The following is a 17,152-nucleotide window of genomic DNA, read 5'->3' on the forward strand; positions in this document are numbered from 1 at the left end:
CTCCTTTAACACCCCCATTTCTGACCTTGCTCCCTCCCTCATCCCCCCCTTCTTCCTAATTCTCCTTCTCACTCGCTCTCCTCTTCCTCATCCCCTCATCGTACCCATTTTATAATTGTTGATTAGAGCAAAATGCTGCCAAATGCTCTCAGATGGGTCCTCTGTATGTTTTAGCTTCATTTGATGCAACTAGAATGTATATGCTTAAAGAAACATGGTTTATATTAATACTCTGACACAAGCAAGCATTGCGTTGTTGTTTTTTTTATAAGTCTTGATGTACTTCTGAATACATTTTCATGAGGCAAAGTATTTTCATGTAGACAGAATTTACAGTACATAACGGCAGCTATATGTAGTTCTTAAGTGAAGTTAATTTCATTCCCCCCTCCGTCCCATAGAAACTGATGCCACTCTTCATGTAGCTGCATCCTAGTATGACTCTAAATACCTGGACATATCTCAAGTGCCTCTCATCGCTCTTCCTCCTTCTAGTCCCATTCCTACTTTCTTCTCTCCACCTCCCTCAGTTCTCCCCCTCGCCCACCTATCTCAACCCTCTCTCTCCTTCTCTGTTCCACCCATCCATTTACGCCTTCATCTTCCCTTTTTAGTGTGCTATGTGTTGATATGTATCGTGTGCCCTCCAGGACTCCCTCTTCATATATGTTGTATGTCCCTGTGTATACAGTACGTACATCCCTCACAGTACTGTCAGACAGCAGTAGTATTCCTCATAATCATCAGTCAGGGCCTAGGGGGAAAAGTCCAAACCATCACATAATAAGGTAGCTAACTTTCCAAGCAGAATTTAGTTTTTTTTGTTTTGTTTCTGTCTTCATTGTTTTTTTTTTTCTTCAGATCATCTTCTCAAACGTTTGGAGCCGGTCCGGGTTGGAGAAGCTAGTTTTTGTTGACCCCCCCCGCCCCCGTGCGAGTGCACCCCTGGTGTGTGTGACCAGCAACACTGCTCTCTGCAATCAAGCTCTTTGAGTAGACTACACCTAAAGGGAGAAGGGGGAGGAAGGGTGCGCAGGTTGGGGGTGGAAGGAAGGGGGGTTGAGGTGAGACAGACCAAACTAGTTGTAAAGTATGTAGACTGATCTTATAGACCATCGTAATAGTCTTACGTCAAGTACATCAGTGGTGACTACCATGTGGAATGTGTATTTGGATGAGTGAATTTACATTTTGTGTTTTTCAAATCAGAACAGTTGGCTGTAACGTTATAATAGATTTGTTCATCCATATGAACTTTGTTTTCCTCTATAAAATAATTCTGCAGTTCATAATTGAGCCTCGTTCGCACATATTTTGAATCTGGGAAAGTTTTAAACTTTCAATTGAAGTTTTAAGATATCTTATATTCCAAGCTTTAATAGTTCTGATAAGAATCAAGTTCTTAATGTTTCTCAAAACATGTCTTGTCTCACTAAATGGAGTAGAAAATACCATCCTCCGCAACAATAATTCATAATTTACTGACTCCAGGCAAGACTTCGGCAGGTCGTTGATAGAAGTATCAACTCTTGATTGCGTACAATGAACTGCAATATGAGAAAATATTTTGCTTTTTATAATGCCTACTGCTGGTACCCCCATTCCTATAAATATGTATATTTTATACATGGAAAATGGGAAATAAACTTGGCAATTCTCAAATCTGTATCTAATGTAGTCTCTCTTTTTTTGACAACGCACTGAAGATGAGCACTAATTGATCGCCTTTTGTTGTTTTAATGATGACAGCCTCTGGCTATTTTCCTATTGCCTTTGTGTCTGTTTGATTTATTTTTTATTTAACTAGGCAAGTCAGTTAAGAACAAATTCTTATTTACAATGACGGCCTACCGCGGCCACATCCTCCCCTAACCCGGACGACACTGGGCCAATTGTGCCCCCCCTATGGGACTCCCGATCATGGCCTGTTGTGATACAGCCCGGAATCAATCCAGGGTCTGTAGTGATGCCTCTAGCACTGCGATGCAGTGCCTTAGACTGCTGCGCCACTCGGGAGTCTGTCTGTCTGCTTATTAAACAAGATTTCATATATGATTAGCTTGCTGTTTAACAATTAGATGTCTTTGGACTAAATACTTTACTGTCTATTGTATCCGTGGGGAAAATTTGTTGCACATTTGTGGCAGTATCATGTAAGTTGATGTATTTAATTGATGTAATTAATTAATCAACCTTGGATTAAGAGTATTTGAATCAGAGAAGAGCTGCTGAAGAGGGTTGTCTCTGGCATTAGCTGGCGAAAAATGAAGTAATTGAATGCATCATAAGTAAGGTAAGGGAGCTCCAGGTGGGTGGAGGATGTGGAGGAATTCACTGGCCCTTATTAAGTATTAGACATTTGGATGTAAGCTTAAGACATTGCAGGAATGAGTGTATAGTGAAAAGAGGGGTGCTAGTGTTTTGTAGTGGTATCTGGTCTTTGTGGCTGTCACCAGAATGCCATCCATGGTCACAGCAATTGAGAATGTCACCGTCGCTCTGTCCCCTTAACTCTGGCGGGCCTGGCAATGGGGGGAATGTTGCAAGCCCGGACACTCAAGTGATTGGGGAATGTTGCAGTCACATGTGACCTAGAGTCCTAGCTTCCCACTGTAACAGTTGAATTTATCCTCCCCTGTTTGCTAGGATATGATTGGTCACACACACTGTGTTCAGGGCAGATAATATTAGAGATGGATAACAGTCAGTGGTATCAGAGGTAGGCAAGACTAGAGAGAGGGAGTTACATTTGTATTGGACTTCTGGATGTTTTCTACCGCTTATCTTTCATACTAATGTACAGTACCAGTCAAGTTTGGAGACACCTACTCATTCCAGGGTTTTGCTTTATTTTTACAATTTTCTACATTGTAGAATAATGGTGAAGACATCAAAACTATGAAATAACACATGGAAACATATATTAACCAAAAAAGTGTTAAACAAATCAAAATCTATTTGAGATTCTTCAAAGTAGCCAGCATTTGCCTTGATGATAGCTTTGTACACTCTTGACATTCTCTCAACCAGCTTCATGAGGTAGTCACCTGGAATGCATTTCAATTAACAGGTGTGCCTTGTTAAAAGTTCATTTGTGGATTTTCTTTCCTTAGTGTGTTTGAGGCAGTCAGTTATGTTATGACAAGGTAGGGGTGGTATACAGAAGATAGTTCTATTAGGTAAAAGACCAAGTCCATATTACGGCAAGAACAGATCAAAGAGAAGTGACAGTCCAGCATTACTTTTAAGACATGAAAGTCAGTCAAACATTTAAAGAACTTTGAAAGTTCAAGTGTATCTGCAAAAACCATCAAGCGCTATGATGAAACTGGCTCTCATGAAGCCCGCGACAGGAAAGGAAGACCCAGAGTTATCTCTGCTTCAGAGGATAGGTTCATTAGAGTTACCAGCCTCAGAAATTTCAGCCCAAATAAATGCTTCACAGAGTTCAAGTAACAAACACATCTCAACATCAACTGTTCAGAGGAGACTGCGTGAATCAGGCCTTCATGATTGAATTTCTGCAAAGATACCACTACTAAAGGACACCAATAAGAAGAGACTTGCTTTGGCCAAGAAACACGACCAATGGACATTAGACCAAGATTTTTGGTTCCAGCCGCCTGGTCTTTGTGAGACGCAGAGTAGGTGAACGGATTATCTCCGCATGTGTGGTTTCCACCGTGAAGCATGGAAGAGGAAGTGTGATGGTGTGGGGTTGCTTTGCTGGGGACACTGTCTGATTTATTTAAAATTTAAAGGCACACTTAACCAGCATGGCTACCACAGCATTTCAACTGGACAATGACCCGACACACCTCCAGGCTGTGTAAGGGTTATTTGACCAAGAAAGAGAGTGATGGAGTGCTGCATCAGATGACCTGGCCTCCACAGTCACCCGACCTCAACCCAATTGAGATGGTTTGGGATGAGTTGGACCACAAATTGAAGGAAAAGAAGCCAACAAGTGCTCAGCATATTTGGGATCTCCTTCAAAACTGTTGGAAAAGCATTCCAGGTGAAGCTGGTTCAGAGAATGCCATGAGTGTGCAAAACTGTCATCAAGGCAAAGGGTGGCTACTTTGAAGAATCTAAAATATATTTTGATTTGTTTACCACTTATTGTTACTACATGATTCCATATTTGTTATTTCATAGTTTTGATATCTTCACTATTATTCTACAAATAGTAAAGATAAAGAACAACTTTTGAATGAGTAGGTGTGTCTACACTTAACTGTATGTTTTGCTGTTATTGCCCAAGGGGAGGTGTGTTTGTGTGGTGTGTGAAATGTCAGTCATGGGTATACGTATGTGGAATATCTGATCCGTTTCAATATCTCACTTGGCAATTAATTATAAATTTTGCTACACGGGCTACAGCACAGTATCCACCCTCCTTCCCACAATTCACTTAATCAAGAACAGTCTACTTTGTGTTGTGGATTTGCTGCTGCTGCGCAACGCTGATACGTACTCCGTGTCCTGTGGTGCTCAACAATGACAACTCCCAGAGTGCAGCAATGCCTTCTCTCTCGTCCTTTTCTCTCTCGTCCTTTTCTCTCCCTCTGTCGTTGCTCTGACAGAGAGCGGGAGAGTAGTGCAGTCATACAAGCACCCGTGGGGACAGCAGCTGTTTTTGAGGAATTCAGATAAAAACAACCACTCGTCGGTTTCTCTCTCCCTCTTTTTACAGAGGGATGATTAGCATTGTTCACGCTCTCGCTGCTTCATCGGTCCAGCCTTTTCTGCTCGCTGGCTTGTCTACAAGCCGGCAGAGTGTGTAATGCAATAAGCCTACCCAGTGTTGGATGCGGAGCTGATTTCTGGGGGGTCAACCTATGTTGATGTACCCAGAGACCTACAGTTAAAGTCGTAAGCTTACATACACTTAGGTTGGAGTCATTAGAACTCATTTTTCAATCACTCCACACATTTCTTGTTAACAAACTATAGTTTTGGCAAGTCGGTTAGGACATCTACTTTGTGCATGACACAAGTAATTTTTACAACAATTGTTTACAGACAGATTATTTCACTTATAATTCCCTGTATCACAATTCCAGTGGGTCAGAAGTTTACATACACTAAGTTGACTGTGCTTTTAAACAGCTTGGAAATTCCAGAAAATGATGTCATGGCTTTAGAAGCTTCTGATAGGCTAATTGACATCATTTGAGTCGATTGGAGGTGTACCTGTGGATGTATTTCAAGGCCTACCTTCAAACTCAGTGCCTCTTTGCTTGACATCATTGGAAAATCAAAACAATTGTAGACTTCTTCAAGTCTGGTTCATCCTTGGGAGCAATTCCCAAACACCTGAAGGTACCACGTTCATCTGTACAAACAATAGTACGCAAGTATAAACACCATGGGACCACGCAGCCGTCCTTCCGCTCAGGAAGGAGATGTGTTCTGTCTCCTAGTGATGAACATACGTTGGTGTGAAAAGTACAAATCAATCCAAGAACAACAGCAAAGGGCCTTGTGAAGATGCTGGAGGAAACGAGTACAAAGTATCTATATCCACAGTAAAACGAGTTCTGTATCAACATAACCTGAAAGGCCGCTCAGCAAGGAAGAAGCCACTGCTCCAAAACTGCCATAAAAAGCCAGACTAGGGTTTGCAACTGCACATGGGGACAAATATCATACCTTTTGGAGAAATGTCCTCTGGTCTGATGAAACAAAAATAGAATAGAATAGAATAGATCGTTTGGAGGAAAAAGGGGGAGGCTTGCAAGCCGAAGAACACCATCCCAACCGTGAAGTACGGGGTTGGCAGCATCACGTTGTGGTGGTGATTTGCTGCAGGAGGGACTGGTGTACTTCATAAACTAGATGGCATCATGAGGAACGAAAATTATGTGGATATATGGAGGCAACATCTCAAGACATCAGTCAGGAAGTTTAAGCTTGGTCGCAAATGGGTCTTCCAAATGGACAGTGACCCCAAGCATACTTCCAAAGTTGTGGCAAAATGGCTTAAGGACAACAAAGTTGAGGTATTGGAGTGGCCATCACAAAGCCCTGACCTCAATCCTATAGAAAATTTGTGGGCAGAACTGAAAAAGTGTCTGCGAGCAAGGAGGCCTACAAACCTGACTCAGTTACACTAGCTCTGTCAGGAGGAATGGGCCAAAATTCACCCAATTTGTGGAACGATACCTGAAATGTTTGACTCAATAAAACAATTTACGGTAATGCTACCAAATACTAATTGAGTGTATTTGAACTTCTGACCCATTGGGAATGTGATGAAAGAAATAAAGGCTGAAATAAATCATTCCATCTACTCTTATTCTGACATTTCACATTCTTAAAATAAATTGGTGATCCTAAAACAGGGACTTTTTTACTAGGATAAAATGTCAGGAATTGTGAAACACCAAGTTTAAATGTATTTAGTTAAGGTGTATGTAAACTTCCGACTTCAACTGTATGTTGAAGTTTAGAGGTATGGCACCTGTCCTGTTTTCTCGCCACTTTTATGTTATGGGAAAGTTATTCGCTTTAAGTTGAAGGTTTGGTCGCCTGTTGTCACTGGCTAATAGAACTTATTTGCTTTTCAACTCGTTCATCTTAGGAGAATTGGATTTGATTGTCTTCAAATCCCCAGTGACTCATTTAGCAACAGAGGCATGGGTGCCAGTGAGGGTAGCGTTTGATAACCTTGGTAAAAAATATCCCTTTCTCCCCACCACACAGATTGGACAGGGAGAGAGGTAAACAGATGTTTTAAAGTCTGATTTGGAGAGTGTAGTCAGTAATCACTATGGTCTAGCTTTGTGGCTGGCAGCTTATTTTATTATGTAACGGGACTCAAGCAAGCGAGAGCACACCGGAGACTCCAAATTCAAGATCAGTGAGAGGTTTGCAAATTCGCAAATCAAACAGTGATTGCGTTCTTATTACCTGATATACAGTGGCATTAGAGGTGTAGTTAGATGAGTGTGTGTGTGTGGGTGCGCCATCTCCCAGCTGCCCAGTGCTATCCCAACAACACCATGTCATGCCAAGTACATGTAGCCAATGTTCCCTTCACGTGGTCAGAGGTTTTGAAATACTGCTCGCTCTCTCTGTGTGTGAGATAGATAGATAGATAGTTGACCCTACTCCCAGTCTGTATTGCCTTGTCTGATTGGACAGTAAGGGTGCAGGAATCAGTCTGTGTGCCCTCTAGGGCTTTTACAGTAATTACATGCAGACATTTTGTATTTGATTGCCGTCTGTGTGAGGGAGCGCCAGTGAAATCAGCCATGCGACCCTGACTTTAACATCACATCAGCCAGCGAGTTATCTGATCACAATCCACTAACTGAGGAGAGAGGAAATAACAGTCCATATCTTAGGCTGTGTGCTGTCAGTGTTTCTGTGTGGATGTATAGATTTACCTCAGCCGAGATAAGAGTGCCGCAGGCAGACATCGTAAATGAAAGGAATCACAATTAGTGTCCACGCTCATCACTGATACCGGAAGAAGGCCGCTAATTGTTATTTAAGAGGCTCTCGGTCTTTGCGCTGTTAGCGGAGGCTAGGTAATCATGCCCGGAGTGGAAACATTCTTTACTGTAAAAACAACCTTCTCTCTCTTTATACTCCCGTCTGATAATATAGTCCTCAATGTGTAGGTTTATATATCCATTGGTTTAGACTGCTTGCTGTGAGTTCAGCTGCTGAATGCACCCATGTGATAACAAAATATTAGCCTTAGCCCACTATCTGCTGAGCCCCCCTCTTATTTCATCCAATTATTTAACTCATCCCTTGGTTGGTGTCACAGTTAATGGTGCCCCCCACTTTCATTGTTTGGGCATTAGCTTATCAAGTAGGAAATGGTCTTTAAACACAAATAACCTAAAAAGAAGTTGTTTCTTTCAGATGATCCAGTGAGGTCCCCTAATCCAGGAGGAAACTAAATGGTGTGTTTTCAAGTTGAGAACAAACCTGCTACAGTTAATAATGGAGGCCTGTGCTGCCATGCCGTGTCTAACACTGATGTTTCTGTGCTTTTACAGACCAAGATGGCCTGGACTACAATAAAGAATCTACGCTGTTTTAATTTTGGAGGGAGGGAGATCTGTTATTTTGGCCCACAATGTTTATTATGTAAGCTTGGTCTACAGTATCCATAAAGAAATTATATATATATTATTTTTCATCACAGGAAAAGAGCCTAATTAAACTCAAACTTGATGTTTGTGGCAGTCATGCTTTACTGTACCTTTACAATATTGCGAGGGATTATGCTGAAAAACACTAGCCTGACACCTCACACAATTTTTCCGCTGTTCTGTCATTCACTACATACTTTAGTCTAAGACTGCCATCATTGAAGTTGTTTGTGGTGACGAGGCGTTGTACAAGAAGTAATCAGCAATTGTATTGTCTCTAACCAATCAGAGTATGAAAGCCAATGACGAACTTTCAAACCACCGCTTTACTCACGTGTGTTCTGGCTCTGGCCCAACCCATAGGTTTCTGGACCAATCAGACGGCCCCAAATGTGTTCCTATTCGGTGAAGGAGGTACTCAGATGCAGACTCATTGCAGAGAAGAAACTAACGTCCGTGGGCATATGGTGTAGTGTTTGACCTGAACAAGGAGTGTGGGTAGCCAGGCAAGAAATACACTGGACCCTTGCAGTTTTCAGAAACAGTAGCACATTATTGACCTTACCAGGACACCATAATAGGAGTTTATCCAAAAATAGCAGAGTTGTGATTAAATTCCCTTCACATTAACAAATATTTACAGCCTGATTTTTAAATTAGCAACAACAAAAAAATCCTGTTTTTGCTTTGTCATTATGGGGTATTGTGTGTAGGTAGGTTGATGAGAAAAAAATAACAAAATAATCCATTTTAGAATAAGGCTGTAACCTACCAAATTGTGGAACAAGTCTAGGGGTCTGAATACATTCTGAAGGCACAATATACATATTGATATCAAAATCAATAGTGATGGTTGAGAAATTAGTCCCATAAAATTCCAGCGCAGTGAATATTTCATGTCAAACCTTGCTTGTTGAAGATACAGTCACACCTCACGGTCTGAAATGTTGCATAAGAACCACAACAATATGAATACATCTCATTTGAGTTTAATTCCTTCTCAAAGCTTCCCTTCCTGTTCCAGCAAATCTATAGCAGAATTATTACCTGTAGCACGGTAGAGGCAGATCTTTAACTGCTTCTGGTGATCATTCATTCTTTACCATTAGAAAAATAAGACTTGCCTGTCGATCAGCTGCCTTGCTTTAGCATGGGAATAGTAAGGAACATGTTCGTGACCAGGCAACACCGGTTGTTGTGGATGTTGTAAGGTGTTACACATGAAACGGGCATGTGGAATTTGAAGTGCACGCCGATTAGACCCACACTTGTAGGTGTGCACCGTATAATGGCCTGGATAAATGTAATCTAGGTTCAATGTGCAGAATGTTTTATTAATATGCTGGTACTATTGCAAGGCACATGCAACTGGATGCGGACGTGCACTCTACACAACCCATTCTGACCATGGAAAGTATATTGTTTCAATGGGGCACTCCTCGTTCTGTCACACACAGATGCCAGTCGGCAGTGGTGCAACCCCCCCACCCACCTTTCTTAATCCTGTCATTCTTTACCTCGGTCCCCATTGCGTGTAATCCCTGTTGGATGATAAACTGTGGGGGATTGGAAGATCTGGGTGAAATGAGAGGAAGCGGCCACATGTTTTATTAATGGCAGTGTGTGGGTGCAGGACTGACAGTGTCAGCTTAAAACTCTGACAGGAGAAGATCCCTTGCACAAGCCTATTTTCCTCAGTAATCTGTAAGGAAGTGTTGGTGAATTTGAAAGCAGTGTTGAAGCAACTGATCTCAGATGCAACCTCTCATAAATAAATTGCATTGGTTAAGTATATTATGCTTCAAAATGACTTTTACTGTGTTTGTATTGGTTGTAATAGTTAGTCTTGCAAATTATGCTGAGTGAATTGAATTCTGCATGGATCCGATTTCAAAAGGCGTTGTGATTTATTTGACACACAGTATTGTAGTATCATTAGTCAAGCTGGCCTTTCACCAGATCTACTTTTTCTCTGTTACCCATGCCGTTTCCCCCAGCTGCACTCTGTCAACTCTAATCTGCCCACGAAGCATCGATCAATCTGTTACATAATGTAGACATGAAGGTCGCAGCCAGGTTTTCTACACAGATCTATCTTTTTCCAAGGAACTGTTTTTGCACCCATTACACAGCATGTCATTCATTTTACCACCATTGCAACAAAGCTTAAATAATTAAAGTTGTTAACAGGTATAAAACACCTGATTCTCTCACTGGCAGCTGTTGACACAGACTGTTAGCTGTTGCTAAGGTGTTAGACTGACCAGGTGAATCCAGTTGAAAGCTATGATCCCAGTGGTGGAAAAAGTACCCAAGTGTAAAAGGAAAGATACTTTACATGTACATATTCTCATTCACGCCTTTAGATTGGTGTGTATTAGGTAGTTGTTGGGCATTGTTATATTACTTGTTAGATATTACTGCATGGTTGGAACTAGAAGCACAAGCATTTCGCTACACTTGCATTAACATCTGCTAACCATGTGTATGTGACAAATACAATTTGATTTGATTTGACCATACAAACTGACTCAAGTGAAAGTCACCCAGTAAAATGCTGCTTGAGTACGTGTCTAAATGTGTTTGGTTGTAAATATACTTAAGTATCAAAAGTAAATGTAATTGCTAAAATTTACTTAAGTATCAAAAGTAAAAGTATAAATCCTTTCAAATTCCTTATTATGGAACACTGGTCACTTGTATAATGTACATACTGTTACATACAGTACTTACCTATTTCATATGTGTATATGCTGTATTCTAGATAAGACCATCCTATTCAACTATTGCTGTATATTTACTATTCTATCCTTTTGTATTCTTCATATATACTACATATTCTTTCCACATACTGTCCATAATGTCTATACATCCCATCACATACAGTGCCTTCGGAAATTATTCAGACCCCTTAACTTTTTATACATTTTGTTACATTTGCCTTATTCTAAAATGTATTAAATTGTTTTTTCTCCTCTTGGAAAGCTTATTCTAAACTCCAACCTCTTCCATGTATACTGGGATGATATGCTATTTTATCAATACACTGGAAGGTGTGCTTTTAGAATCTTTTTGACATAAGACTGAAAATTAAACCAAAGATACCCGCAGAGTACACACAGTATTTCATTCTCAATGCTTTTTTTGAGTGAGTATTTATGTGCCACCGAATTCAATTTGTCTTCGTATGCACAGCACTTGCGAAACACTGGATCTGTGTACACCACTGTAAGACTTTGATTCTAGGTGCCAGTGTGTTATGTTACAAACCTGTGTTTTGTTTGTTTGTGTTTGTACTTCAGGGTGTATTTCTGTAGGTTAGCACTATGATTCTTAGACATACACTATGGGAATCTGCGCTGTATACACACACAGTATATCTCTCTGTTGTCATTTCCCCTGTGTGCCTGTCTAGTTAGCCACATCTATTCCTTTCTGTCTGTCATGTGACGCGCATCCCCACTCCACTCCCAGTGGAATGGCCACAGCCAGTATCCGACATTTGATTGGTGCCTCCCAGAGCGGACCGTTCCATCCCAGCGCTCCTCTCTCTCTCCATGGGGGACACAGGGTGCACTTTGATTGACACACGTATGAGTCCATGTTCCGTGCCACTAGTCATGCCCCACACCACGCTGGCAGCACTGTGACAGTTAGGCAGAGAGCCCAGTAGTGCAAGTCCAAGGGGACAGGGACTTACAGACAATGCATAGGTGGGGAGATAGCAGCTATTTGTCTTGCTTAATGTCTGTCTACCTTTACTTCCACTTTACCGTGATAATTTAGCATTTTAGAGTCAATAGCGCCTCCAAATTGTCTACCCACTTGTTTATATACGTAGACATTCTTATTGTCTACTGGGGGAACAAATGGTTGTACGATCAGAGCAGTCAATATTTTCATTCATACAGTAGGAGAAAGGAATGGCTATTCCCAAAAAGGGAGAGACCCGGAGTTGGGGGAAAAAAAGATCTGTGAGATGGAAAGAAGGGATGAAAAGGAAGAGAGAGAGAACAGGGTAGAGCGATGGAGTGACTGTCTCCCTCCCTTAAAGGTTGTTTACAGCTGGGCCAGTGGGGGAGTTGATATTCTGCTCACCGCAGCAGACGGTACGGCACACTCCACCCCTGCTTCAAAAGCACCAGCCAGTCAGTCGCATGGACTTGGCTTCAATCAAAGAAGATCCATCATTACTGTTCCAGTTATTTACTTTATCACCCAGAGAGGAAATGATTGAATCCACACAACCATGGGCTGTCGATCATTCACTACTAATGGCTAAAAGAAGGTAGTTGATGAAGAGAGAAAGGAGCTGCCACTGGATGAAATTACTGATTATCCTGCCCTGATTGAATCCATTGAAGTTCACACACCATACTATATAGTACATGCCTTTATATCACTCGTGCTGTGTAGTTATATTAAAGCAGTGTAGAAATATGCGCATGTCAATTAAACATGTATAACAAAAGCTATTCTATACAAATGTAATTCATAATTCATGAACACACGACTTCAGCAAAACTATAGAGCCCCCAATCTTCAGAAGACATACTTTTGGGATGTCTGAAAACTAGCTGACGGTGTGGTGCCTGTAATTCTATTTGCCTGCCCTTTCATACAGTTTGTCAAGATATCTCAGAGGAGCAGCCTTGGGATCCAATCTAAATGTCACCTCTCCCTCTAATACCATAAGCCCCAAGGCTGGTCTGCTTGATGTGATATTTCAATCAGTCTGGACTGCTGCTTGCTCCTTGATGGAGGCTTGGCAGACATACTCTCTAACACATGTGCACACGCATGAGGAAGGTTCAGATCAATCAAGTAAGCTTTTCCATGTTGGTTGCTGATCTCATTCTGGTCATTTTAACAGAGGCATTGGTCTTGAAGTCTAGTCACAAAATCATCACTATCAACCCAAGATGGGTGACATCTTTTAAGATTTCTCTCCCTCCAACTGACACATAGATGTATAAAACGTAAAGATATTTCCTCTAGGCATAATAAGGATTCAAATGTATCCAGGACAGCTCTAAAGACTACTCTATAGTGCCACAAATACACATCTGTTTTATTCTTCTGGATGTAGCAGCAGTTCTTGTCCCCCCACTTAAAGAAAGTGCTGTAGAGGTGGTGTAATGGAGGTTTCTGGTCATAGCACAGGCTTGTCGCTGTCATGGCTTTGGATGTTGATGATGATGTCAGAGGTTATCATCACTACTGTGTTCCCATCTCTGTGCTTACACATCTCTCTTCCCAGATTATACTGCTCTCTATCAATCTCTCTCTATATTTATCTTTGTATCTATCCCTCAGGTTTATCCTTGTCTCTCTCCTCTCTGTCGCTTTCTCTCTCTCACTCTGTGTCTGTCTCTCTGTACAGTAGTGGTAGTTTTTCAGAGGTATTTCACAGCCCATGCACATCAGTTCATTGATTTATTGCTCCCCTGTGGCAGAGGCACTCACCAGGCCCAATGCCCGAGCAGCATCATTAATAACCTGCCAATCCCCTCTTTCCCTTTTCTCTCTCTCTTGCTCTCTCTCACACTCTCTCCTTGACCATCTCTCCCTCGCTCATCCTCCCCTATTCTATCACTCTTTCCACCCCCCCCCCCCCCTCTTGTTTGTACAAGGCTTACATCATCAGAACTGAGGAGATCAAAATAAGTCATGTTCAGCAATGTGTCCAACCCCTGGCCATAAGGGGCCCTGATGCATACAGGGTTCTTTCCCTTGACACTATAGGTAAATTAGTCATTGAGGTGTCTACGCACCTGGGGGTATGCGACGACACAAGCTAGATCTTCTCAGGTTTTCTAAAGATTCAGTTAGCTTCCCATTCCAGCTAAGGCTTCATCCGTACAATGACTGTGGATATTGCTCTCCTCCTGCAGCTAACTAACAGGCTTGCAACTGCATGTGCATGTTGCACGTGGCTATCCAAACGCCAAACTCTTCATTGAGACAAATCTAAAACATCAATCGATAGGCAATTCAGTGCCATGTTTTTATTTGTGCCGAAATTAAAATGAAAGACAAATTATGTTGCAAATTCAGCAGGCTGTGGTGTGAAATAGGCTTTTAGAAGTGCCGTCTTTATTTTATTACTTTGGTGTGTTTGGGTGTGGTTATCAATGCACAAGCACCTTTTTTCTACTGCTATCGATTTAAAATAATTGTATTAAGTCATACAAAAGTTTTACTGTGCATGAAGTTTCAAATGCATTTGCCATTACTGAATGTGTAATGTAATAGGTATTTTAACATTATATTTTAGCACACACATACATTTAATAATAAAATATTTAATCAGTTGTCGTCCTCAAATGAAGTGGATGATGATGATGCAATCTTTGCGAGAGGGAGGTAATCTGATTTCATTGGTCCTCAACCCGGGGCTCAGACACTTCATCAGAATAAATGGAGTTAGTCCTGAGTTATCCTGCCCCGGAGCAGGTTAGATCTGAATGATTCGTTGCCATAGCAATTTACCTGGCTAAAAGGTGAGCCACTTTCGTGGTACCGGTTATTCCAAGTTGATCTCTGAGTTGACCAAAGTTACCTTACTAACTCCTCAAACTACATTTGTAGTGTTGGGCTCTGATTTTACTCTGAATCGGCAGTATAGAGGAGGAGACAAAATAAACAGCAGACACATGATATGTGGTCCTTGTATCCTTGCATAGACACCCACTTAGTCAGGGTGGCGCAACATTAAATCAAAATACAAATAACATTTTATTTGTCACATGCAAATACTGTGAAATGCTTAAGAATTTGTTCTTAAATGACTTGCCTAGTTAAATAAAGGTTAAATAAATAAAACATAATAATTCACGACTGTCTTTGTGTGTTTGGACCATGATAGTTAGTTGGTGATGTGGAAACCCTCGGCGCACTCCACTACAGCCCCGTCAATGTTAATGGGGACCTGTTCGACCCGCCTTTTCCTGTAGTTCACGATCAGCTCCTTTGTCTTCTCTTGTCAGCGTGGCAGATATAATGTTGCCTTACCACCTGGGGGCGGCCCGTCAAGTTCAGGATCCAGTTACAGAGGAAGGTGTTTAGTCCCAGGGTCCTTAGTTTAGTGATGAGCTTTGTGGGCACTATGGTGTTGAATGCTGAACTGTTGTCAATTAACAGCATTCTCACATAGGTGTTCCTTTTGTCCAGGTGGGAAAGGAGTGCGATTGAGATTGCGTCATCTGTTGGGGCGGTATGGAAATTGGAGTGGGTCTAGTGTTTCCGGGATGATGGTGTTGATGTGAGCGATGACCAGCCTTTCAAAGCTCTTCATGGCTACCGACGTGAGTGTTACAGGGCGGTATTCATTTAGACAGGTTACCTTCACTTTCTTGGGCACAGAGACTATGGTGGTCTGTTTGAGTTAGTCTGCACATGCTTTGTGTACATGTCCTAGTAATCAGTCTGGCTCAAAATTGTGCCCCATTACTCAAATAACTCAATTATGTAATTTGTTATACTATACCCCAGCCTTACTCATAGCACTGGAGTACAATGTTTAAAATATTGCAGAGAGAAATGTCATGTATAGAGCTGATACAATCATTTCTGTTGTACGCAATACATTTCTATCTTAAGGCTCTGTCATGGTGGTAATGTCTTCAAGGAGGGGGACACTAATCCGGACGCTTATAAGAAATTCCGCTACGCCCTCAGACGAACCATCAAACAGGCTAAGCGTCAATACGGGTGTAAGATTGAATCCTACTACACCGGTCCTGATGCTATTACGGTCTATAAAGGGAATCCCATTCACAAGCTGCCTAGTGATGCAAGCCTACCAGACGAGCTAAATGCCTTTTTATGCTCGCTTTGAGGCAAGCAAGACTGAAGCGTGCATGAGTGCACCAGCTGTTCCGGACGACTGTGTGATCACGCTCTCCGTAACCGATGTGAGCAAGAACATTAAACAGGTCAACATTCACAAAGCCGCGGGGCCAGACGAGGTCCCGAGTTGGAATTCCGAGTTGGATGACCATTGACAACTATTTTTCCCAGTTGTCTTGAACACAGTGAAGTCGGAAGTCGGAGATTTCCCAGTTCCCAGTTATTTTAAACGCGGCATCAGATTGTAACTTTGGTACTTCAGAGTTGCCAGCCCCTTTCCAGGGGTGTTATTTTTATTTGGCGTAGAAACTTCTCTTGTGTTTGCCCCCCATTTAATGATAAATCCCCCATCATAGTAATATTTCCTGCATCATATCCCCCCACGATACATTTCCCCCCCCCCCAAAAAAAAAAAACTAAAATGGTTTTGGGTGATGATCTGTGAGGTGATAACATTTTATTTGCTTTGTGATTGGTCAAAACTGAAAACAATTTGTCAAGTCACGTGCTCCTGTTCTTGTATACACTGTAACAAGTACATTGACAATTTGTAATATGCTGAAAAGTGGCTAAACTAAGTGGCTAAACTATTTAGATGTGTTATGGAATGAGTTGGCTGTGGATGTGTTCCGTGTGATGCTTGGATGATGAAGTTCGCTTTTATCTTTGACAATAAAAGGTCAAATTGAGTAATAAAGTTGAAGACCTTTATTTTCCATCAGTACAAAAAAATAATATTTAGATGATGTTTAGAAATCAATGCTATTTAGCCACGTTTGTTGCGTCATACGTTATGTTGCTACTGTTCCAATCACATATTTGAGATCGTTCGCTGCAGGGACCACTCAACAATGATCACAAATACATGATCATATGCGTCAAAGGGTCAACAAGTATGACACTAGATTGGGGTGAATAGCCTAATTAGTCAAATACATACAGTGGTAATTGCCCATTAAAGCTCTGGCATTCTGATCAAAGCCGGGAAAATCATCTTAGCAGGGCCAGAGCAGAGGGGAAGGACGAATGCCTCTGGTCTTCAATAGGGAGTTTAATTAATACTCTCAAACTCTAAACCAAGTCTGCCTTAGTGAAAAAATAACAAGAAAATGACTGTATTTACTGATGTTAATAGATGTTATATTATGTATTCCAAAGTTGACTAATGGATATTTGACTATTGATTA

At 41.4% G+C, this 17,152-nt stretch overlaps 1 protein-coding gene across 10 annotated transcripts in view; it reads left to right on the plus strand.

Annotated features, from left to right (window-relative positions):
• LOC110509345 (nuclear pore complex protein Nup214) overlaps positions 1-10,487 on the plus strand; it is a 65,818-nt gene extending 55,331 nt beyond the window's left edge. For 3 of the 10 annotated variants that reach the window (XM_036967310.1, XM_036967311.1, XM_036967312.1), the window contains 2 exons: positions 651-788; positions 862-1,668. In XM_036967310.1, the coding sequence (XP_036823205.1) occupies positions 651-788; positions 862-907 (184 nt within the window). In that variant the 3' untranslated portion in view covers positions 908-1,668. Of the gene's footprint in view, positions 1-650; positions 789-861; positions 1,669-7,881; positions 7,923-8,018; positions 8,201-8,477 lie in introns of those variants that run through there. The other 7 variants (XR_005040344.1, XR_005040345.1, XR_005040346.1 and 4 more) reach the window with 7 other exon arrangements.
• Positions 10,488-17,152: the final 6,665 nt, after the last annotated feature.

The sequence above is a fragment of the Oncorhynchus mykiss genome, chromosome Y (genome assembly GCF_013265735.2).
Source record: "Oncorhynchus mykiss isolate Arlee chromosome Y, USDA_OmykA_1.1, whole genome shotgun sequence".
In the NCBI taxonomy this organism is placed as follows: Eukaryota; Metazoa; Chordata; class Actinopteri; order Salmoniformes; family Salmonidae; genus Oncorhynchus; species Oncorhynchus mykiss.